Genomic DNA, 23,245 nt, shown 5'->3' with positions numbered 1-23,245 from the left:
GAGGCCTGTAATTTTCATCATAGGTTCATGTCAACTATGACAGACAAAATGAGAAAAAAAATTCCAGAAAATCACATTGTAGGATTTTTAATGAATTTATTTGCAAATTATGGTGGAAAATAAGTATTTGGTCAATAACAAAAGTTTCTCAATACTTTGTTATATACCCTTTGTTGGCAATGACACAGGTCAAACGTTTGCTGTACGTCTTCACAAGGTTTTCACACACTGTTGCTGGTATTTTGGCCCATTCCTCCATGCAGATCTCCTCTAGAGCAGTGATGTTTTGGGGCTGTCGCTGGGCAACACAGACTTTCAACTCCCTCCAAAGATTTTCTATGGGGTTGAGATCTGGAGACTGGCTAGGCCACTCCAGGACCTTGAAATGCTTCTTACGAAGCCACTCCTTCGTTGCCCGGGCGGTGTGTTTGGGATCATTGTCATGCTGAAAGACCCAGCCACGTTTCATCTTCAATGCCCTTGCTGATGGAAGGAGGTTTTCACTCAAAATCTCACGATACATGGTCCCATTCATTCTTTCCTTTACACGGATCAGTCGTCCTGGTCCCTTTGCAGAAAAACAGCCCCAAAGCATGATGTTTCCACCCCCATGCTTCACAGTAGGTATGGTGTTCTTTGGATGCAACTCAGCATTCTTTGTCCTCCAAACACGACGAGTTGAGTTTTTACCAAAAAGTTCTATTTTGGTTTCATCTGACCATATGAAAATTTCCCAATCCTCTTCTGGATCATCCAAATGCACTCTAGCAAACTTCAGACGGGCCTGGACATGTACTGGCTTAAGCAGGGGGACACGTCTGGCACTGCAGGATTTGAGTCCCTGGCGGCTTAGTGTGTTACTGATGGTAGGCTTTGTTACTTTGGTCCCAGCTCTCTGCAGGTCATTCACTAGGTCCCCCTGTGTGGTTCTGGGATTTTTGCTCACCGTTCTTGTGATCATTTTGACCCCACGGGGTGAGATCTTGCGTGGAGCCCCAGAACGAGGGAGATTATCAGTGGTCTTGTATGTCTTCCATTTTCTAATAATTGCTCCCACAGTTGATTTCTTCAAACCAAGCTGCTTACCTATTGCAGATTCAGTCTTCCCAGCCTGGTGCAGGTCTACAATTTTGTTTCTGGTGTCCTTTGACAGCTCTTTGGTCTTGGCCATAGTGGAGTTTGGAGTGTGACTGTTTGAGGTTGTGGACAGGTGTCTTTTATACTGATAACAAGTTCAAACAGGTGCCATTAATACAGGTAACGAGTGGAGGACAGAGGAGCCTCTTAAAGAAGAAGTTACAGGTCTGTGAGAGCCAGAAATCTTGCTTGTTTGTAGGTGACCAAATACTTATTTTCCACCATAATTTGCAAATAAATTCATTAAAAATCCTACAATGTGATTTTCTGGAGAAAAAAAATCTCAATTTGTCTGTCATAGTTGATGTGTACGTATGATGAAAATTACAGGCCTCTCTCAACTTTTTAAGTGGGAGAACTTGCACAATTGGTGGCTGACTAAATACTTTTTTTCCCCACTGTACACACATGAATGTCCAAGTCTAAATCCAACCCTAGCCCCTACCCATATTGCATGTCTTTACAATCCTTTCCGATATACTCCAAGTGCCTTGGGGGAAGGGATAGGGGTTGATTTGGGATTGGGCCATAGTACCATAGTACACTATTAAGGCAGTAGTCTGGGCTAGTAGTGGGTTCATTCAGAGGGGTCCCTTTCATATGATACAATGTCACATGATTCACGCTCCATCTCAAATCAAATCAAATCTGTGCTGCTCACCGGGTTCAGTCCTCACCTTCCCATCTGTCTGTCCATTTCTCTCCCTCTCATCACTCCATCATTCTCTCTCCTCTCTGCATGCCCCAATCCCTCCATTTCTCTCCACTCCAAGACTATGCAAACAGAGGGACTGTTGAGCAAGATACAGGTGGATAAATTATCAGGAAAGACAGGGTGCAGGTATTTTTCACAATGATGGCTTTTGTCATTTCCCCCAAATTCATTGATTAAACTGAATCGGGTCTTTTTTCTAGCCACATTCACAATTGTCATTCTTGGGTAAGATGGAAGCTATTTCCATGTTAGATACACAAAGAAATGAAAATAGATTATATATGAACACAGCTTATGCACCTCTGACTTGGCACCAAACATATTCAGTGATCTGTTGCTATAGAGACTGTTTTGGTTTGTCTAAACTGGACTCCATAGGAAGCAGGAACCAGGGTCGCCTTCATTAGGGCACAACGTAGCAGGATGCTTTGCAACACAAAAATGTGGGCAGTCCCTCCCTGTCTTTAGCTTGTTTTGTTCCGTTTGGTGCCCAATACGACCCAGTTGTTGTGAAACATCACACAATGTATTACCTCTTTGCGCATCAATAAATCCTGCTTTGTGATTTCATACCTAGATGAAACAACACACATACATACATACATACATACATACATACATACATACATACATACATACATACATACATACATACATACATACATACATACATACATACAGGCTTTTTCAATACAAAACATCTGTTTAGACCCTTATTTCACATTTGATCAGTTTAATTATTCATTTTTGTTCTTGCATGAAAGGCAATTTTTGCATACAAACATCAGCAACTGAACATCCCCAATTAAAAGGACATCCAGCATCTCTACTGTCATTGGTCTCAACCCCTCCCCTCCGCAGTAAATGTGCTATGGCCCAACACTCCCACTAGGTGGAGCTGTCAATCAAAAACAAATGAGGGGCTTTGTAACGTGTGAGGCATTCCATTCATTTGAATGCCCTTGGCCTCATTGACCATCAGTACCCCTAAAATACATTCATACAAATTCCCTTTCCCCTACTCCCCAAATACATGATAAAATATATAAAACTCTACTTTTTACAAACTAACGTTGGCATTGAATTATTGGATTCATCCATACATTTTCGTTAATACCTGTAAAGTCCCTGTTTTCCCATGATTTCATGCTTTGGTGAGTTTGGCTCCATGATCACCCCTGAGATGAAAGGAGGTGATAGATCAAAGGTGAGCGTAACCCTTCATAGGCATCGTAGCAGCTTCAGCTCCGTGACTGTGCCTGTAAGGGTGTGTGTGTGTGTGTGTGTGTGTGTGTGTGTGTGTGTGTGAAATGCATGCAAGTGTTAATTGTGAAGAAGTCACATTCATGAGCCTGTTCGAGTCAAACTTGATGGGAGTCACTATGGGAGAGCATGGTTGCATTGTACCATTGTTGCCCCCATGCAAAGTAAAGCACTTTGAATTTCAATAAAAAGCTTTGTAAATGCTAAATAGTTATTAATATAATATGCCATTTAGCAGACGCTTTTATCCAAAGCGACTTCCAGTCATGCGTGCATACATTTTTTGTGTATGGGTGGTCCCGGGGATCGAACCCACTACCTTGGCGTTACAAGCGCCGTGCTCTACCAGCTGAGCTACAGCTGTTGTTGCCCTCCATCTTGATTGGACAAACAAAACCCAGTCTGTGTTGGCTGTCTCAGTCATTCCGTCTTCAGGCGACTCCTATCTATCTATTGTGTGCGTTAAACATCGTAGGACTACTTCCGCCTACACTATTTTTCCAGAAGTTGTACTCCTCCTGAGTAGGTGAACCTCGTCCTCCTCAGCAACCTATTCCTCACTCCATCTTGCCCTCTTTCTCTGTGTGTCTCTTCTTTGGGGTTCCAGGGCTGTGGTGGTGGGTCTCCATCTAGACTCTGCTGTGGCTGGCGGCAGGCATCTTACCCTCATAACCATACAGGAAGGTGGCAGCGATGACCAGCACTGCTCCTAGGAAGAACACACTGGGGGGAGAGAGAGAGAGAGAGAGAGAGAGAGAGAGAGAGCGGAGGTTGTTAGAGTTATAGACAGAACATTTATATTCTGGGCGTTCTCACATTAATTCAGCTCCCTCATTTCTTATTCCTATCTGTATTTTATCAGGAAATCTGTTGAGATTAAAACCTTTTATCCTAAATGGACATGGCCAGATTATTTATCAAAGTGTGTGTGTGTGTGTGTACCTGGTGGGGTTGAAGTCCTCCAACCAGAAGTAGGATATGAGTGTTGACAGGATGATGGAGAGTGAGGTGGCGAACCCCTTCAGGATGTTGTCTGCATACTTAATGACTGCTGCTATGACCAACCCACCCAGAGCCTGGAAACACAAGCAACACAGAGAGGACATGGATTTAACCCTTTACTGCAGTGGGCTAAATCAGGGTTTCCTGGTAGCCTTAAACAAGTCTACTTTGAAACAAAAGTATACACCTCGCACACAGGTGGGGTCCACCTCATTTTCGAACGTTGCTATGGGCACAGCCAAACAATGGAAGTGATAGATTCGACTTCCGCTTTACTCCCCTTCTGCAGCGTGAGGGTGGCAAACTTGCCAGAGTCAATTATTTGAAGGAGTCAATTTCTAGAGTATACAAGTCAAGTAGTAGGCTAGTTCTGTTGTGATAATAACGTTAGCTAGTCCTACTAGTAGGCTAGTTCTGTTGTGATAATAACGTTAGCTAGTCCTACTAGTAGGCTAGTTCTGTTGTGATAATAACGTTAGTTGTGTTGTGGTAGTTAAATAAGGCCCGGGCCATCCACCAAGCCATTAACTCTAACGATAACTATAATGATAAACTATAGGCTACATAACTATAAAACGTTGGTGAGCATCCATGCTAGAGGAAAGTTGACAGTTTATCGTTCTACAGTCCTACACCTGTCAATCAACTGATCAAAGCATCCTACTGCAGGCTGCCTAGTAATAAGGTGGTAACACATGACCATTCATGAGCAATGTTCCCTCATTTGTCAGGTCTGTTGAGCGCAAACTTGAATGTTGTGAGAATTCTGTGCAACTTCTGGCGTGCGTTTATTGTGACCACTGAGGCTGTAGCCGCTTTACGTTACAGTTATAACAGTGGCCAAGTAGGCTACTGTGGCTATTTGATCATAATGTAGGCCAGAGTGGCCTACCATCAAAAACAATGGAGAAAATGCATCCCATAACATTTAAAAATGGAAATAGCTGTTCTATCATTCAGCCTACAGTAGCAGCCAATGTGGGGTGTTCAATGTAGCCTACATTCCGTGAGACTTTTGGAAAAAATATGCAGGCCTTGACATTAACCTGTTTCTCCACTTGTCCTTTAGACAAGGATGTGATTGAAAATGTGTTGTTTGAAGCAAGAAACCACTTTACAAAATAAAGTTAATTATTATTCCCATGCCATTCATTACTACAGAGAATCAGACAAATTATGCTACCCTCTGCCTATTGGCTACTTAGCTTATTTATCACGTTTTAGGGAAGACCCAGATGCAGACAGTGTCGAAGTAACAAAAGTTTATTACTAGAACAGGGGGCAGGCAAAACGACAGGTCAAGGGCAGGCAGAGGTCAGTAATTCAGATTGGTGGGACAAGGTACAGGACGGCAGGCAGGCTCAGGGTCAGGGCAGGCAGAATGGTCAAAACCGGAAACAGGAGACAAAAGGCTGTGAGACATGGGTTTGATTTTAGACACATGAAAAGTGGGATGTATACGCAGGGTACGGGGCAACAGAAGACAAACAGCAGAGGGGCTAATGATCTTGGAGATGGGGAAAGGGCCGATAAACCGGGGGGAAAGTTTGCGGGACTCCACCCGGAGGGGCAGATCCCGGGTGGACTGCCATACCTTCTGCCTGAGACGATACCGGGGAGCCGGGGTCCGGTGGCGGTCCGCTTGTCGTTGATACTTGGAGGTGGTCTTCAGAAGGTTCGACCGGGCTCTCTTCCAGGTACGACGACAGCGGCGGACAAACATCTGGGACGACGGTATGCCGACCTCATCCTCTTGCTCAGGGAAGAGCGGGGGCTTAGCCCAGGGAACACTCAAAGGGCGAGAGACCCGTGGCAGAGCAAGGAAGGGTGTTGGGGGCGTATTCGACCCACACTAGTTGCTGGCTCCAGGTGGTGGGTTTGGCGGAGACCAGGCAGCGAAGAGTCGTTTCCAAGTCTTGGTTGGCTCGCTCCGACTGACCGTTGGACTGGGGGTGGAACCTGGAGGACAGGCTGGCTGACGACCCAATGAGCGTGCAGAACGCCTTCCAGAACTGGGACGAGAACTGAGGACCCCGGTCGGAGACCATGTCCACTGGGAGTCCATGGATCCGGAAGACGTGCTGCACCATGAGCTGGGCCGTCTCTTTGGCAGAGGGTAGCTTGGGGAGAGGAATGAAGTGGGCGGCTTTGGAAAACCGGTCCACAACTGTCAGGATGGAGGTGTTGCCATCAGACGGGGGAAGACCTGTGATGAAGTACAGGGATATGTGAGACCAGGGACGGTGAGGGACAGGCAATGGTTGAAGAAGACCAGCCGGAGCTTGCCGAGGAGTCTTGTTCTGCGCACAGACCGTGCAGGCGGCGACGAACGCGGAGACGTCCGGGACCATGGTAGGCCACCAAAAGCGTTGTCGCACAAAGGCCAGGGTCCGACAGGAGCCCGGGTGGCAGGAAAGCCTGGAGGAGTGGGCCCACTCCAGGTCCAAGGAGCGGACAGCATCAGGCACAAACATCCGGTTATCTTGGCCCCCTCCGGGGTTCGGCTGGGAACACTGCGCCTCACGGACCTGCTTCCCTATTCCCCAGCTGAGTGCAGTCGCCAGACACGAGGTGGGAAGGATGGTCTCGGGGTTCGAGGGTGTAGCCGCGGGGCTATAGCGGCGTGACAGCGCATCCGGCTTGATGTTCTTGGATCCTGGTCGGTAGGAGAGGGAAAAGTTGAACCGGGTGAAGAGCAGGGCCCACCTAGCTTGCCTGGAATTGAGACGCTTGGCAGTGCGGAGAAATTCCAGCTTCTTGTGGTCGGTCCACACAATGAACGGATGTTCCGCCCCCTCCAGCCAGTGTCTCTACTCCTCCAAAGCCATCTTCACCGCAAGAAGCTCATGATTCCCCACATCGTATTTCCTCTCCAAGGCGTTGAGAGAAGAAGGCGCAGGGATGTAACTTGAGGTCCAGGGCAGAACGCTGGGACAGGACAGTCCCCACTCCGACATCCGAAGCATTGGCCTCCACCACGAACTGGCGGAACGGGTCAGGATGAACCAAGATGGGAGCTGTGTGAAATGGTGTTTGAGATCCCACAACGCCCGGTCAGCAGCTGGGGACCACGTGAACGGAAACTTGGGAGAGGTGAGTGCAGACAGGGGGGAAGCCAGGGTGCTATAACCCCGGATAAAGCGGCGATAAAAGTTGCAGAATACCAGGAAACGTTGCAGCTGCACCCTGGACGTAGGCTGGGGCCAATCCACCACCGCACCTTCCAGGATCCATCTGTGATGATGTAACCCAGGAAGGAGATGGTGGAGCGATGGAATTCGCACTTCTCCGCTTTCACAAAAAAACTGGTTCTCCAGGAGGCATTGGAGCACGTGTTCTTGGGCGGAGCGGGAGAAGACGAGGTTGTCATCGAGGTAGACGAAGACGAATGTTGTGGAGAACATCATTGACCAGAGCCTGGAACACAGCTGGGGCGTTGGTAAGGCCAAATGGCATGACCAGATACTCGTAGTGACTGCTGTCTGTGTTGAAGGCAGTCTTACACTCGTCCACTTCCCGTATCCGCACCAGGTGGTAGGCGTTCCGTAGGTCCAGCTTGGAGAACACAGTGGCCCCCTGGAGCGGCTCGAAGGCCGAGGAGATGAGTGGTAGTGGGTAGTGGTTCTTCACCGTGATGTCGTTGAGGCCCCGGTAGTCGATGCAGCTAGGGAGTCCTCAATGTAGGTCTCCATAGCCTTGGTCTCCGGACCCGACAGAGAGTACAGTCGTACCCGGGGCGGAGTGGTGCCTGGGAGAAGGTCAATCCCACAGTCATAGGGTCAGTGCGGCGGAAGCGAAGTGGCCCGGGCCTTACTGAACACCTCCCAGAGGTCCTGGTACTCCGTGGGAATGTCGGAGAGGTCCGGGGCAACTTCCGACGTCCCGGGGCAGGCTGTGCTGACTTCAGACAATGGGTGTGGCAGAATGGGCTCCAGCCCATAATGGCACCCGCAGTCCAGTCTATGATGATATTGTGTCGCTGGAGCCAAGAGTATCCCAATACCACGGGAACCTGAGGAGACTTAATCAGCATAAATTGGATTGCCTCGCTGTGGTTCCCTGACACTCGTAGGTTGATGGGAGTGGTATTGTGAGTGACCCGGCCTTTAGAGCACCCGTCCAGCGCTCTAACGTCCATGGGAATGGAGAGGGGCTGAGTGGGGATGCCCAGCTCGGACACCAGGGTAGCGTCCCAAAAATTATAAATCGGCCCCAGAGTCGATGAGTACCCAGAGACATTCCGACTGGTTCCCCCACAGCAGGATGGCATGGAAAGGGGTGCGAGAAAAGGGAGAGTTCTCCATAAGGCCTACCAGAGTACTCGCCCCTTCTTGATGAGCATGGTTTTTTAATGGGCAGGTAGCTACGAAATGTCCCGTAGCTCCACAATATAGACAGCTCTGGGTGAGGAGTCGGCGTAGAGAACACGGGTGACGTCGGGTTCACTCGGACATGTACAGTGCCTTGCAAATGTATTCATCCCCCTTGGCGTTTTTCCTATTTTGTTGCATTACAACCTGTAATTTAAATTGATTTTTATTTGGATTTCATGTAATGGACAAACACAAAATAGTCCAAATTGGTGAAGTGAAATGAAAAAAATAACCTGTTTCAAATAATTCTAAAAAATAAATAACAGAAAAGTGGTGTGTGCATTTGTATGAAGCCCCTTTGCTATGAAGCCCCTAAATGAGATCTGGTGCAACCAATTACCTTCAGAAGTCACATAATTAGTTAAATAAAGTCCACCTGTGTGCAATCTAAGTGTCACATGATCTCAGTATATATACACCTGTTCTGAAAGGCCCCAGAGTCTGCAACACCACTAAGCAAGGGGCACCACCAAGCAAGCGGCACCATGAAGACCAAGGAGCTCTCCAAACAGGTTAGGGACAAAGTTGTGGAGAAGTACAGCTCAGGGTTAGGTTATAAAGAAATATCAGAAACTTTGAACATCCCATGGAGCTCCATTAAATCCATTATTAAAAAATAGAAAGAATATGGCACCACAACAAACCTGCCAAGAGAGGGCCACCCACCAAAACTGACAGACCAGGCAAGGAGGGCATTAATCAGAGAGGCAACAAAGAGACTAAAGATAACCCTGAAGGAGCTGCAAAGCTCCAGAGCAGAGATTGGAGTATCTGTCCATAGGACCACTTTAAGCCATACACTCCATAGAGCTGGGCTTTACGGAAGAGTGGCCAGAAAAAGCCATTGCTTAAAGAAAAAAATGAGCAAACACGTTTGGTGTTCGCCAAAAGGCATGTGGGAGACTCCCCAAACATATGGAAGAAGGTACTCTGGTCAGACGAGACTAAACTTGAGCTTTTTGGCCATCAAGGAAAACGCTATGTCTGGCGCAAACCCAACACCTCTCATCACCCCGAGAACACCATCCCCACAGTGAAGCATGGTGGTGGCAGCATCATGCTGTGGGGATGTTTTTCCCATCGGCAGGGACTGGGAAACTGGTCAGAATTGAAGGAATGATGGATGGCGCTAAATACAGGGAAATTCTTGAGGGAAACCTGTTTCAGTCTTCCAGAGATTTGAGACTGGGACAGAGGTTCACCTTCCAGCAGGACAATGACCCTAAGCATACTGCTAAAGCAACACTCGAGTGGTTTAAGGGGAAACATTTAAATGTCTTGGAATGGCCTAGTCAAAGCCCAGACCTCAATCCAATTGAGAATCTGTGGTATGACTTAAAGATTGCTGTACACCAGCGGAACCCATCCAACTTGAAGGAGCTGGAGCAGTTTTGTCTTGAAGAATGGGCAAAAATCCCAGTGGCTAGATGTGCCAAGCATATAGAGACATACCCCAAGAGACTTGCTGCTGTAATTGCTGAAAAAGGTGGCTCTACAAAGTATTGACTTTGGGGGGGGTGAATAGTTATGCACGCTCAAGTTCTGTTTTTTTGTCTTATTTCTTGTTTGTTTCACAATAAAAAATATTGTGCATCTTCAAAGTGGTGGGCATGTTGTGTAAATCAAATGATACAAACCCCCCAAAAATCCATTTTAATTCCAGGTTGTAAGGCAACAAAATAGGAAAAATGCCAAGGGGGGTGAATACTTTCGCAAGCCACTGTAGACTTCTGGGGTCTCCAGGATTCTTCAGAGGCGAGGTGGGAATCGAGGGCGAACGAGGGCAACAGGGCACAGATTCCCTCTCCTTCCTACGTTCTCGAAGCCACCCATCGATCCTGATGGTCAAGGCAATGAGGGAGTCAAGGTCCATGGGCAGCTCCCGGGCTGCAATCTCATCTTTGACCACCTCCGATAATCCGTTAAGGAACATGTCGAACAATGCTTCCGGGTTCCAGGCACTCTCAGCCGCCAATGTGCGAAAATCCACTGCGTAGTCTGCCACACTACGGGAGTCTTGACATAGCTGGAGCAGCTTACGAGCAGCCTCTCTCCCGGAAAACGGAGAATCAAACTCCTTCCGAATTTCCACCACAAACTCCTCTAGACTGAGGCAGACGGCGGACTGTTGCTCCCACACCGCCGTAACCCCGGCGAGTGCCCTCCCGGACATCAGCGTTATGATGTACACTATCCTTGAGCGGTCCGAGGGGAACAAAGAAGGCTGCAGCTCGAAAATGAGGGAGCACTGGGAGAGAAAATAAGTTAATTTGAATAAGTGCTCAAAAGCCTGGCATTTAGAATGCATATTCATTTCGAAATAACATGCTGAACACACCACTCACGCGTGTGTTGATTTTGTCCACCCACACCAGACACGATCAGGATATACAGGTTGAAATATCAAAACGAACTCTGAACCAACTATATTAATTTGGGGACAGGTCGATAAGCATTAAAAACATTTATGGCAATTTAGCTAGCTAGCTTGCTGTTGCTAGCTACTTTGTCCTGGGATATAAACATTGGGTTGTTATTTTACCTGAAATGCACAAGGTCCTCTACTCCGACAATTAATCCACAGATAAAAGGGTAAACAGAGTTTGTTTCTAGTAATCTCTCCTCCTTCAGTCTTCTTCCTCTTCTTTGGCCTTTAAATGGCAGTTGGCAACCAACTTTAAGGTGCATTACCACCACCAACTGGACTGGAGTGTGGACCTCAGTTCATCCTTCAATCACCCACGTGGATATATGCTCCTAAAAACCAATGAGGAGATGGGATAGGCGGACTTGCAGCGCGTCAAGCGTCACACATAGAACCAAGTTATATTTTAGCGCCTGGCTACGCAGATGCTCGTTGACGTGTGCGAGCAGTGTGGGTGTAATGATTGAATAACATGTATGTGTACATTTATTTTGCAACGCACGTGCAATCGAACGCGGGCAGTGTGGTCAGCATGTCTCATCTAGGTTGCCTGATTGGTCAACCATTTGGATCAGTTATGTTTTTTTCAAGCCAGTTTAGCCTACAAAGTCCAGGCACATTAGCAGGACAGTAATATGGTGTATTTTGTCATGATGTATAAGCTAACAGAAACATGCTATTAAATGCATGGATTTCTAGTGGTGAGCATATGAATTATGATCACGCATGAGCATGGAGGAAGTTTTATCCATAGTTTCTGCATTTGGCTTCTGTGTTTTAAAATCATTTGAAAATGAGGTGGATATCTGCCATCTAATACAGGACTAGTAAAGGCCCAGTGCACTACTTTTGTGAGAAAAAGAAAGTCACATATATATTTTCTTTAAATTCAGAATTTTCAGGGGTTGCTGCAGCACCCTCAGCACCCCTACTTCCTGTGGCTATTGTTATGGGCTTTAAAAAAAAAAAGAATACACCTGTACTATGTCAGATATAGAGTTTACATCCAAAAAAATCTCTCTCTCTCTCTCTGACTGTACAAAACATTAGGAACACCTTCCTAATATTGCATTGCACCCCCTTTTGCCCTCAGAACAGCCTCAATTCGCTGGAATATGGACTCTACAAGGTGTCAAAAGCTTTCCACAGGATGCTGGCCCATGTTGACTCCAATGCCTCCCACAGTTGTGTCAAGTTGGCTGGATGTCCTTTGGGTGGTGGAACATTCTTGATACACATGGGAAACTACCCATACCCAGTTCAAAAGGCACTTAAATATTTTGTCTTGCCCATTCACCCTCTGAATGGCACACATACACAATCAATATCTCAATTGTCTCAAGGCTTAAAAATCCTTTAATCTACACTGATTTAAGTGGATTTAACAAGTGACATCAATAAGGGATCAGAGCTTTCACCTGGATTCACCTGGTCAGTCTATGTCATGGAAAGAGCAGGTGTTCTTGTCTTGTTTTGTACACTCAGTGTATATAGAGTTCGGACAGGATTTAGAACGGCTGACATGTTAGTGCCTTGATTCTCGTAATAATACAAAAGCAACTCTGTCAATTCCCTTTGAAATTACCCACTGTAAACAAGCAAAACAGAGTAGCGAATTTAACTGACGTTTTTATTGATTAGCATTCTGTACTGTGTTGTGGCGTCAACAAACTGCATATCTGCTTTTAATGGACATCTTCATAGGTTTTAAGTGTCAATTATTAAAATTTTAGTCATTTAGCAGACGCTCTTATCCAGAGCGACTTACAGGTAGTGAGTGCATACATACATACATACATACACATATATATATATATATTTTTTTATTATTTATACTGGCCCCCTGTGGGAATCGAACCCACAACCCTGGCGTTGCAAGCGCCATGCTCTACCAACTGAGCTACACGGGCCCCAATTATCACTTAGCAACGGCTATGGAGGAGAAAGTGGTGCTCTCGGAACGTGCAGACAGAAACCGCATTGTCCCAACTCTATATATAATTTTGGGTAAACCTAATAACCAACGTTTCGGCAATCCAGTGCCTTCAGATGTATTTTATTGTTATAGTATTTTTACAAGGGGGTCCACTTTTTTCACCTCACTTTACAAAAAATGTAATGATAAATCCATTAAACACATCCATTTGTATGGCCTGAGTTATAATATAATATACAGTGGGGGAAAAAAGTATTTAGTCAGCCACCAATTGTGCAAGTTCTCCCACTTAAAAAGATGAGAGAGGCCTGTAATTTTCATCATAGGTACACGTCAACTATGACAGACAAATTGAGGAAAAAAAATCTGGCACTGCAGGACTCAAATCCTGCAGTGCCAGACGTGTCCCCCTGCTTAAGCCAGTACATGTCCAGGCCCGTCTGAAGTTTGCTAGAGTGCATTTGGATGATCCAGAAGAGGATTGGGAGAATGTCATATAGTCAGATGAAACCAAAATATAACTTTTTGGTAAAAACTCAACTCGTCGTGTTTGGAGGACAAAGAATGCTGAGTTGCATCCAAAGAACACCATACCTACTGTGAAGCATGGGGGTGGAAACATCATGCTTTGGGGCTGTTTTTCTGCAAAGGGACCAGGACGACTGATCCGTGTAAAGGAAAGAATGAATGGGACCATGTATCGTGAGATTTTGAGTGAAAACCTCCTTCCATCAGCAAGGGCATTGAAGATGAAACGTGGCTGGGTCTTTCAGCATGACAATGATCCCAAACACACCGCCCGGGCAACGAAGGAGTGGCTTCGTAAGAAGCATTTCAAGGTCCTGGAGTGGCCTAGCCAGTCTCCAGATCTCAACCCGAAAATCTTTGGAGGGAGTTGAAAGTCCGTGTTGCCCAGCGACAGCCCCAAAACATCACTGCTCTAGAGGAGATCTGCATGGAGGAATGGGCCATTTTCCACCATAATTTGCAAATAAATTCATTAAAAATCCTACAATGTGATTTTCTGGATTTTTTTTCCTCATTTTGTCTGTCATAGTTGACGTGTACTTTTTAAGTGGGAGAACATGCACAATTGGTGGCTGACTAAATACTTTTTTTCCCCCCACTGTATATGCTTTTTGAAATGATAACTTAAGCATATGTACATTACCTGCAGGGCCACAACAGTCCAGGTGATTGAGTTGTAGCCTTGGAACACTCCGGACTCCCTCACTCTCTCTCCGTCGTACACAAACACTCCCATTAGACCAAACACCAGGCCAAACAAACCTAGGAGAGAGAGAGAGATCAAATCAATGTTTGTTTGTCACGTGCACAGGATACAGCAGGTGTAAACAGTACAGTGAAATGCTTACTTGCAAGCTCTTCCTCAACAATGCAGTATTCAATATTTAAAAAAAGGAAATAAATAGAAAAGTGTCTTAAAAAGAGCATGGAATCAATACTAAGTCAGATAAAATACACACGAGAAATACAAAATACACTATATATTCCAGCCACCCAAGTCATAGACTGTTCTCTCTTCTACCGGAGCGCCAAGTCTGGGACAAAAGGCTCCTGAACAGCTTGTACCTCCAAGCCATAAGATTGCTGAACAGTTAATCAATTGGCTACCTGGACTATTTGCATTGACCCCCTTTTTTTTTTTAGCACTGACATTCTTGCAATGGCTCTATGCACACTCACTGGACTCTACCCACACATACTACACTGACAATCCAACACACACACATACACACACTTTCACATATGCTGCTGCTACTCTGTTTATTATCTATCCTGATTGCCTAGTCAATTTTACCCCTACCTACATGTACATATTACCTCAATTACCTTAACTACCTCGTAACCCTGCACATTGACTCGGTACCGGTACTCCTTGTATCTAGCCTCGTTATTGTTATTTTATTCTGTTACTATTTCCTTATTCTTTTTATCTTATTTTCTTACTTTTGTTGGGAAAAGGCTCCTAAGTAAGCATTGCACAGTAAAGTCTACAACTGTTGTATTCGGCGCACGTGACAAATACAATTGTATTGTCAATACCAGTACCAATATCAATGTGCAGGGATACTGGTGATAGTTATGTAGATGTAATCAGGGGTAAAAGTGACTGAGCAGCAGGATACATATAATAAATCGTAGAAGCAACGTATACTGTATGGTGATTGTGAGTGTGTGTGTGCATCAATATGTGAGAGAGAGAATGAGCGAGCGAGACAGAGAGAGAAATGGGTGAGGTTTTGAGGGAGGACTATTTAAAATAATTGTCAAGTATTCCATTGCTTACCTACTGTGACTATTAAAACCTACCCTAACCAGAAACTGTGGATAGATGTCAGCGTTCGCGCGAAACTGCATTTAACCATGGCAAGTTCACTAAGAATATGGCAGAATACAAACAGTGCAGTTATTCACTCCGCAAGGCAATTAAACTGGCAAAACATCAGTATAGAGACAAAGTGTCGCAATTCAACGGCTCAGACACGAGACGTATGTGGCAGGGTCTACAGACAATCATGGACTACAAAAGGAAAACCAGCCACGTCGCCGAGACCCAGGTCTTGCTTCCAGAAAAGCTAAACACCTTCTTCGCCCGCTTTGAGGATGATACAGTGCCACCGACGCGGCCCGCTACCAAGGACTGTGGGCTCTCCTTCTCCGTGGCCGACGTGAGTAAAACATTTAAACATGTTAACCCTCGCAAGGCTGCCGGCCCAGACGGCATCCCTAGCCGCGTCCTCAGAGCATGCGCAGACCAGCTGGCTGGTGTGTTTATGAGCATATTCAATCTCTCCCTATCCCAGTCTGCTGTCCCCACATGCTTCAAGATGGCCACCATTGTTCCTGTACCCAAGAAAGCAAAGATAACTGAACTAAAAGACTATTGCCCCTTAGCACTCACCTCTGTCATCATGAAGTGCTTTGAGAGACTAGTAAAGGATCATACCACCTCTACCTTACCTGCCACCCTAGACCCACTTCAATTTGCTTACCGCCCCAATAGGTCCACAGACGATGCAATCGCCATCACTCTGCACACTGCCCTATCCCATCTGGACAAGAGGAATGCTGTTCATTGACGATAGCGCAGCATTCAACACCATAGTACCCTCCAAGCTCATCATTAAGCTCGAGGCCCTGGGTCTGAACCCTGCCCTGTGCAACTGGGTCCTGGACTTCCTGACAGGCCGCCCCCAGGTGGTGAAGGTAGGAAACAACATCTCCACTTCACAGATCCTAAACACTGGGGCCCCACAAGGGTGCATGCTCAGCCCACTCTTGTACTCCCTGTTCACCCATGACTGCGTGGCCAAGCACGCCTCCAACTCAATCATCAGACGACACAACAGTAGTAGGCTTGATTACCAACAATATCGAGACAGCCTACAGGGAGGAGGTGAGGGCTCTGGGAGTGTGGTGCCAGGAAAATAACCTCTCACTCAACGTCAACAAAACAAAAGGAGATGATCGTGGACTTCAGGAAACAGCAGAGGGTGCACCCCCCTATCCACATCGACGGGACCGTAGTGGAGAAGGTGTAAAGCTTCAAGTTCGTTGGCGTACACATCACTGACTAACTGAAATGGACCACCCACACAGACAGTGTGGTGAAGAAGGCGCAACAGAGCCTCTTCAACCTCAGGAGGCTAAAGAAATTTGGCTTGGCACCTAAAACCCTCACAAACTTTTACACATGCACAATTGAGAGCATCCTGACGGGCTGCATCACCGCCTGGTATGGCAACTGCACCGCCTGCAACTACAAGGCTCTCCAGAGGGTGGTGCGGTCTGCCCTACGCATTACCGGGAGCAAACTACCCGCCCTCCAGGACACCTACAGCACCCGATGTCACAGGAAGGCCAAAAAGATCACCAAGGACATCAACCACCCGAGCCACTGCCTGTTCACCCTGCTATCATCCAGAAGGCGAGGTCAGTACAGGTGCATCAAAGCTGGGACCGAGAGACTAAAAAACAGCTTCTATCTCAAGGCCATCAGACTGTTAAACAGCCATCACTAGCACATTAGAGGCTGCTGCCAATACTGACAGAGACTAGAAATCACTGGCCACTTTAAGAAATGGAACACTAGCCACTTTAATTATGTTTACATAACTTGCATTACTCATCTCATATGTATATACTGTATTCTATACTATTCTACTGTATCTTAGTCCATGCCGCTCTGACATCGCTCGTCCATATATGTATATATTCTTAATTCATTCCTTACTTAGATTTATGTGTTTTGTGTATATGTTGTGAAATTGATAGATATTACTTGTTAGATATTACTGCACTGTCGGAGCTAGAAGCACAAGCATTTCGCTACACATGTTTTACATTTTAGCAGACGCTCTTATCCAGAGCGACTTACAGTTAGTGAGTGCATACATTTTTCATACTACACCCGCAATAACATCTGCTAAACACGTGTATGTGACCAATAAAATTGGATTTGATGATTTGATTTGTCATGGTTTATAATTACATGCTTGTATAGTTTATGGTTTCAAGAGCTAAGACCACAATTTTGGCAACAGGACATTGCCTAAGGATTGGAATTACAAGGGCTATGGGACGTTGCCTCCAACCTAAAGTTGCTATACTGTTGTGAGAATACATTCGATTTAATTGAAGTCAATGATGTAACTTTTTTTTCTTCTGGATTACATGGAGAGACCATAACATATACTGTATAAATGCTGTAATCTCTATAGAGAAAGTGGAAAGATATTCACACACACCAAGAGAGTACAGTTTACGTAGAATGAAATTAAATCAATGAACCAAACATGCATACACAAAGAGACACACAAACACACAAAAACAAACACACACACACAAACAAACAGGTTCCAGTGATGCTGACCTAGCTGGAGGTTGCGGACCCACACACTCTGTTTGGTCTCTTTGAGGATCTTCTCAAAGTAGACTCCAGCGAAGCCACTGGAGAAGCAGGCTATCAGTACGGCTATCACACCTACTAACTGGGAGCCTGCAGACAGAGGCGTCGGAGAGATCCCACCCAGAGACTCTGTAGGCCACTGTGGAGACAAAACACACAGTACATCATTCAGTATAGAAAACCTGTGTAAAAATTCCAGAAACTTTTCCTGGAGATCATGTTACCACTGATTATCCTGAAAAACCTGTGAACTTCAGAACAATTTAGACTTCTACCTCCCTAATGTGGATACACAAAGATCAATGACTAATCTGACAAAAACACATCCAAACAGGAATGACGAGTTATTGCCTTGTCACCTGTACAAGAGCGATACCAGTCATGAGGATGAGCAAGGAGAGCCACTGGTAGAGCCCCAGTCTCTTCCCCAGCATGGACACTGAGAACAGGGCCGTGGTCAGGATCTTCAGCTGGTACGTCACCTGTTTGGGGACAATATCAATTAAAATTCCGGCCAGTCGAAATTGGACATGAAATGGAGTATGGAGTCCCTGAGTGCTCCATTCCTGGTTTCACTTTTGTTCCCCTTATACATGCTGCAGCATGCACACGCATGCACACACACACACACAAGCACACACACACACGTGTCACATCTCTCACCTGGTAGCTAGCAGCGTCCAGGTTGGACAGGGCGACATAGAGAAGGTTATTCTGGAGTGTGTAGATGCCTGATGGGATGGCCAGCTTCAATGTCTCCATGGGCTTGTTGAGAATCTCTTCCTTCAGCACCCGATTCAACACACGAATACTGAAGTCTGACAGAAAGAGAGACAGAAATGTAACGGCCACACACTGAAGCCTAAGACAGAGATAGAAAGACAAAGAGACTGTAGGAGTATTCTCTTTGTTGTCATTGTTTATCCATTGACTGTTACAGACAGGCATGCCAGCCAACCAGCCAGACAGACAGCCAGACAGCCAACCAGCCAGACGGACAGACAGACAGTCAGACAGATCACTAGACTCACTGTTGTCATAGAAGACGAGCAGCAGGCAGATGAGGATCTTAAGCAGTTCGGCCGACACCACGGCTGAGGAGGCCAGGTAGCGGGGCCCCTCGCCCTGCAGTGTGCGCGAGTACCTCATGGTGAGCACCAGTGAGGTGGTCTGCAGCACCAGCACGCCCAGGGACACGTACTTGAGATGCGACTGGGACGGGGAGACAGGGGGCGATGACATGGAAACGAGGTGGGATGAGGCCAGGGGTGAAAGGCCTGGTTTAGGCTGTGGGAGAGATAGATAGACAGTGAGACAGGCTGGGTTACGCCATATGTCCACCAGATGCACATGCGTTTTGCCATATGTTGTTTTTGCCGGATGTCTAGCCTGCATTTTCTGTACTTGAAGCGGCAGAGCGGTTTGCAGCATGGAGAAGATCATTTTCGCCCTGTTTGACCAAAGCTAATAATTAAAAACAGATGAAAGTTATTCTCCTATCGATTTCATAGGCTGGCAGAGCTATCAACAGACTGTCACGCATTACAACAATTAATCTAGTTTGTTTCTATTCTTCTGTCACATTAATCTCTAGCAACATAGTCATTATAATGTGGCCTCTGTATGGTGCCACCCCCTCCATGCGGAACTTATTTTTATTTATTTGGTATTTATTTTTTTACCCCCTTTTTCTCCACAATTTCGATCATCTCATCGCTGCAACTCCCCAATGGGCTTGGTCGAGTCATGCGTCCTCCGAAACATTACCTGCCAAACCGCGTTTCTTAACACCTGCCAGCTTAACCCGGAAGCCAGCGCACCAATGTGTCGGAAGGAACACTGTTCAACTGAAGACCGAGTTCAGCCTGCAGGGCAGGCGCCCCACCCGCCACAAGGAGTCACTAGAACGTGATGAGCCAAGTAAAGCCCCCAGGCCAAACCCTCCCCTAACCCCGACGACGATGGCTGGGCCAATTGTGCGCTGCCCTATGGAACTCCCGATCACAGCCGGTTGTGATACAGCCTGGGATCAAACCAAGGTCTGTAGTGACACCTCTAGCACTGCAATGCAGTGCCTTAGACCGCTGCGCCACTCGGGAGGCCTCTATGCGGAACTTTTATGAACTTCCGTTTGTACCACCGCACTGTAGTGCAACGCACAAGTTGAAAATACTGAACGCATGCGGTACACAGAACGCACCGCAGCCTAGTGAGACATCCCAAACCTGCCGTTGCGGACTGCTCCATTGACAATGAATGACTTTAGCAGGAACGCAAAGAGTTTGACGCATCTGGTGGACATGAACCTTAGGTTGTGGGACAGACAGACAGGACAGTGACGACACTGGCTGGGTTAGGCTGGAAGACAGTAGCTATGTTTTCATGAACTTGTCCAGTGATTTTCTGTCGACATTTAGAAAGTTCACTTAGAAAACAGATGCGACAATTGCCTGCTGGGGTGCGTTTCCATTTTATGCTGTTGTCATCGACACAAGACAGTTAACTCGGAACTGGGAGCACAGAAATCTCCGACTTCCGACTTCAGTGTGTTCAAAACAACTGGGAACTCAGAAAAAAACGAGCTCCGATTAGGAACAAATTTTTTGAACGGTCATCCACCTCGGAATTCCAACTCGGGAACTCAGGCCTATTTCTAGAGCTCCAACGTTCGGACCTGAAGATCACTGGCATCATGATTTGACCTCAGTTCCCAGTTCTTTTGAACGCGGCATAACTGTCTTGTGTCGATAAAAACAGCTGGACTTAATGATGTCACACCTAAAAAATAAAAATAAAAAAAACGTTTTCACAAAGACCTACAGTGCCGAATAAATATTTTGTGGTTGAAGTGTTGCCATTACCCATTTAGGCAAATTGCGCATTCATAAATTGGCGACAGCCTGTGTGCCCTCCCACCTATCTGTTTCATCTCTCAGGTAGCCCGCAAAAGCCAGCATGGATAGAATGCAATAATTGACTAATATTTGCCATATTCTAATAATTCTCATGTGCCAACGTATTCTAATAATTCTCATGTGCCACGGTCCGTGCCATGGTGAAACTTGCACTCCTGTAGATCTGAAATAATTGGATGGTGAAACTTGCTAGCCAACTAGAAAAGCAAGACGAAGCAATTCAGGCATTCTTGAAAGTCAAGACAATCCTTGTCCTGCAAAGAAACATAATTTTTTGTAGTTTAAATTTTTTTATTTTGCAAGCAGTAGGCATTTAGAATTAAATGTGGAGTGGAGTTTATAGTTACGTGATGACATCACGTGCCCCACGTACCTTCAAAAGTAATGTACCCGTTACATCGTGACGTATTTCATTTTGCTGTACGTCTTGCCCCGCTACTGACGCAAGATGGCGGAGAGCCTCTCTCGTCAGAGATTGCATTTATTTTGGGAGAATGCAAAATATGACCTTTTCATTCAAGACAGGATAAATATATTGTTTCAGGTGATAATCAATCAATCAATCAATCAATTTTATTTTATATAGCCCTTCTTACATCAGATAATATCTCGAAGTGCTGTACAGAAACCCAGCCTAAAACCCCAAACAGCTAGTAATGCAGGTGTAGAAGCACAGTGGCTAGGAAAAACTCCCTAGAAAGGCGAAAGCCTAGGAAGAAACCTAGAGAGGAACCAGGCTATGAGGGGTGGCCAGTCCTCTTCTGGCTGTGCCGGGTGGAGATTATAACAGAACCATGCCAAGATGTTCAAAAATGTTCATAAGTGACAAGCATGGTCAAATAATAATCAGGAATAAATCTCAGTTGGCTTTTCATAGCCGATCATTAAGAGTTGAAAACAGCAGGTCTGGGACAGGTAGGGGTTCCATAACCGCAGGCAGAACAGTTGAAACTGGAATAGCAGCAAGGCCAGGCGGACTGGGGACAGCAAGGAGTCACCACGGCCGGTAGTCCCGACGTATGGTCCTAGGGCTCAGGTCTCTCAGTTGGCTTTTCATAGCCGATCATTAAAGAGTTGAAAACAGCAGGTCTGGGACAGGTAGGGGGTTTCGTAGCCGCAGGCAGAACAGTTGAAACTGGAATAGCAGCAAGGCCAGGCGGACTGGGGACAGCAAGGTGTCATCATGCCCGGTAGTCCTGACGTATGGTCCTAGGGCTCAGGTTCTCAGAGAGAAAGAGAGAACGAGAGAATTAGAGAGAGCATACTTAAATTCACACAGGACACTGGATAAGACAGGAGAAGTACTCCAGGTATAACCAACTAACCCCAGCCCCCGACACATAAACTACTGCAGCATAAATACTGGAGGCTGAGACAGGAGCGGTCCGGAGACACTGTGGCCCCATCCGAAGAAACCCCGGACAGGGCCAAACAGGAAGGATATAACCCCACCCACTCCGCCAAAGCACAGCCCCCCGCACCACTAGAGGGATATCCCCAACCACCAACTTACAATCCTGAGACAAGGCCGAGTATAGCCCACAGAGGTCTCCACCACAGCACAAACCAAGGGGGCGCCAACCCAGACAGGAAGATCACGTCAGTAACTCAACCCACTCAAGTGACGCACCCCCTCCCAGGGACGGCATGAAAGAGCACCAGCAAGCCAGTGACTCAGCCCCTGCAACAGGGTTAGAGGCAGAGAACCCCAGTGGAGAGGGGAACCGGCCCGGCAGAGACAGCAAGGGCTGTTCGTTGCTCCAGCCTTTCCGTTCACCTTCACACTCCTGGGCCAGACTACACTCAATCATATGACCTACTGAAGAGATAAGTCTTCAGTAAAGACTTAAAGGTTGAGACCGAGTCTGCGTCTCTCACATGGGTAGGCAGACTGTTCCATAAAAATGGAGATCTATAGGAGAAAGCCCTGCCTCCCGCTGTTTGCTTAGAAATTCTAGGGACAATTAGGAGGCCTCATGCCTTGTGACCGTAGCGTACGTATTGGTATGTACGGCAGGACCAACTCGGAAAGATAGGTAGGAGCAAGCCCATGTAACGCTTTATAGGTTAACAGTAAAACCTTGAAATCAGCCCTTGCCTTAACAGGAAGCCAGTGTAGGGAAGCTAGCACTGGAGTAATAGGCCCTTTTCACGTGACGTCAGACAACTTCCGTTCTGCCGCGATGCAGGTTATGTTTACATCCGGTGTCGCTTAGGAACGCTTAGCTAGTAGCACATCATTATGGAGTTCACCCAGTCCCTTTCACATCTGCCACCAATACGACTTAACGACGTAGAACGACTTGCTGACAAGTGGTCCCTTACTTCAAGATCGAAGCTTGATAAAGGCTACAAGTTCTTCGTTGAAGGTTACCTGTTTGATTATGAAGGTACGTGTTTATCTTTATTTAGCTTAAATTAGCCCTATGCTAGCGAAGGTTATGAGCTGACGAGTTTCTGTTTTGCAGCCTCTTTTTAATATTACTGCTGTTTGTATCGACCGTAAGATAAGAGTCAGTAATGTATTAATGGCTAATGCTGCGCCC

At 46.3% G+C, this 23,245-nt stretch overlaps 1 protein-coding gene across 2 annotated transcripts in view; it reads right to left on the bottom strand.

The window, feature by feature from the left end:
* Positions 1-3,401: 3,401 nt before the first annotated feature.
* Positions 3,402-23,245, bottom strand: part of LOC121581447 (UDP-N-acetylglucosamine transporter-like) — a 35,504-nt gene continuing 15,660 nt past the window's right edge. For both annotated transcript variants that reach the window (XM_041896942.2, XM_041896944.1), the window contains exons 2-8: positions 18,816-19,071; positions 18,448-18,602; positions 18,144-18,266; positions 17,749-17,923; positions 14,023-14,141; positions 4,058-4,191; positions 3,402-3,838 (exon numbers count right to left, since the gene is read on the bottom strand). In XM_041896942.2, the coding sequence (XP_041752876.1) occupies positions 3,745-3,838; positions 4,058-4,191; positions 14,023-14,141; positions 17,749-17,923; positions 18,144-18,266; positions 18,448-18,602; positions 18,816-19,071 (1,056 nt within the window). In that variant the 3' untranslated portion in view covers positions 3,402-3,744. The remainder of the gene's footprint in view (positions 3,839-4,057; positions 4,192-14,022; positions 14,142-17,748; positions 17,924-18,143; positions 18,267-18,447; positions 18,603-18,815; positions 19,072-23,245) is intronic.

Source organism: Coregonus clupeaformis, chromosome 14 (assembly GCF_020615455.1).
Source record: "Coregonus clupeaformis isolate EN_2021a chromosome 14, ASM2061545v1, whole genome shotgun sequence".
In the NCBI taxonomy this organism is placed as follows: domain Eukaryota; kingdom Metazoa; phylum Chordata; class Actinopteri; order Salmoniformes; family Salmonidae; genus Coregonus; species Coregonus clupeaformis.
The sequence above is the reverse complement of the archived record's forward strand: the minus strand, read 5'-3'. Positions and strand labels throughout refer to the sequence as shown.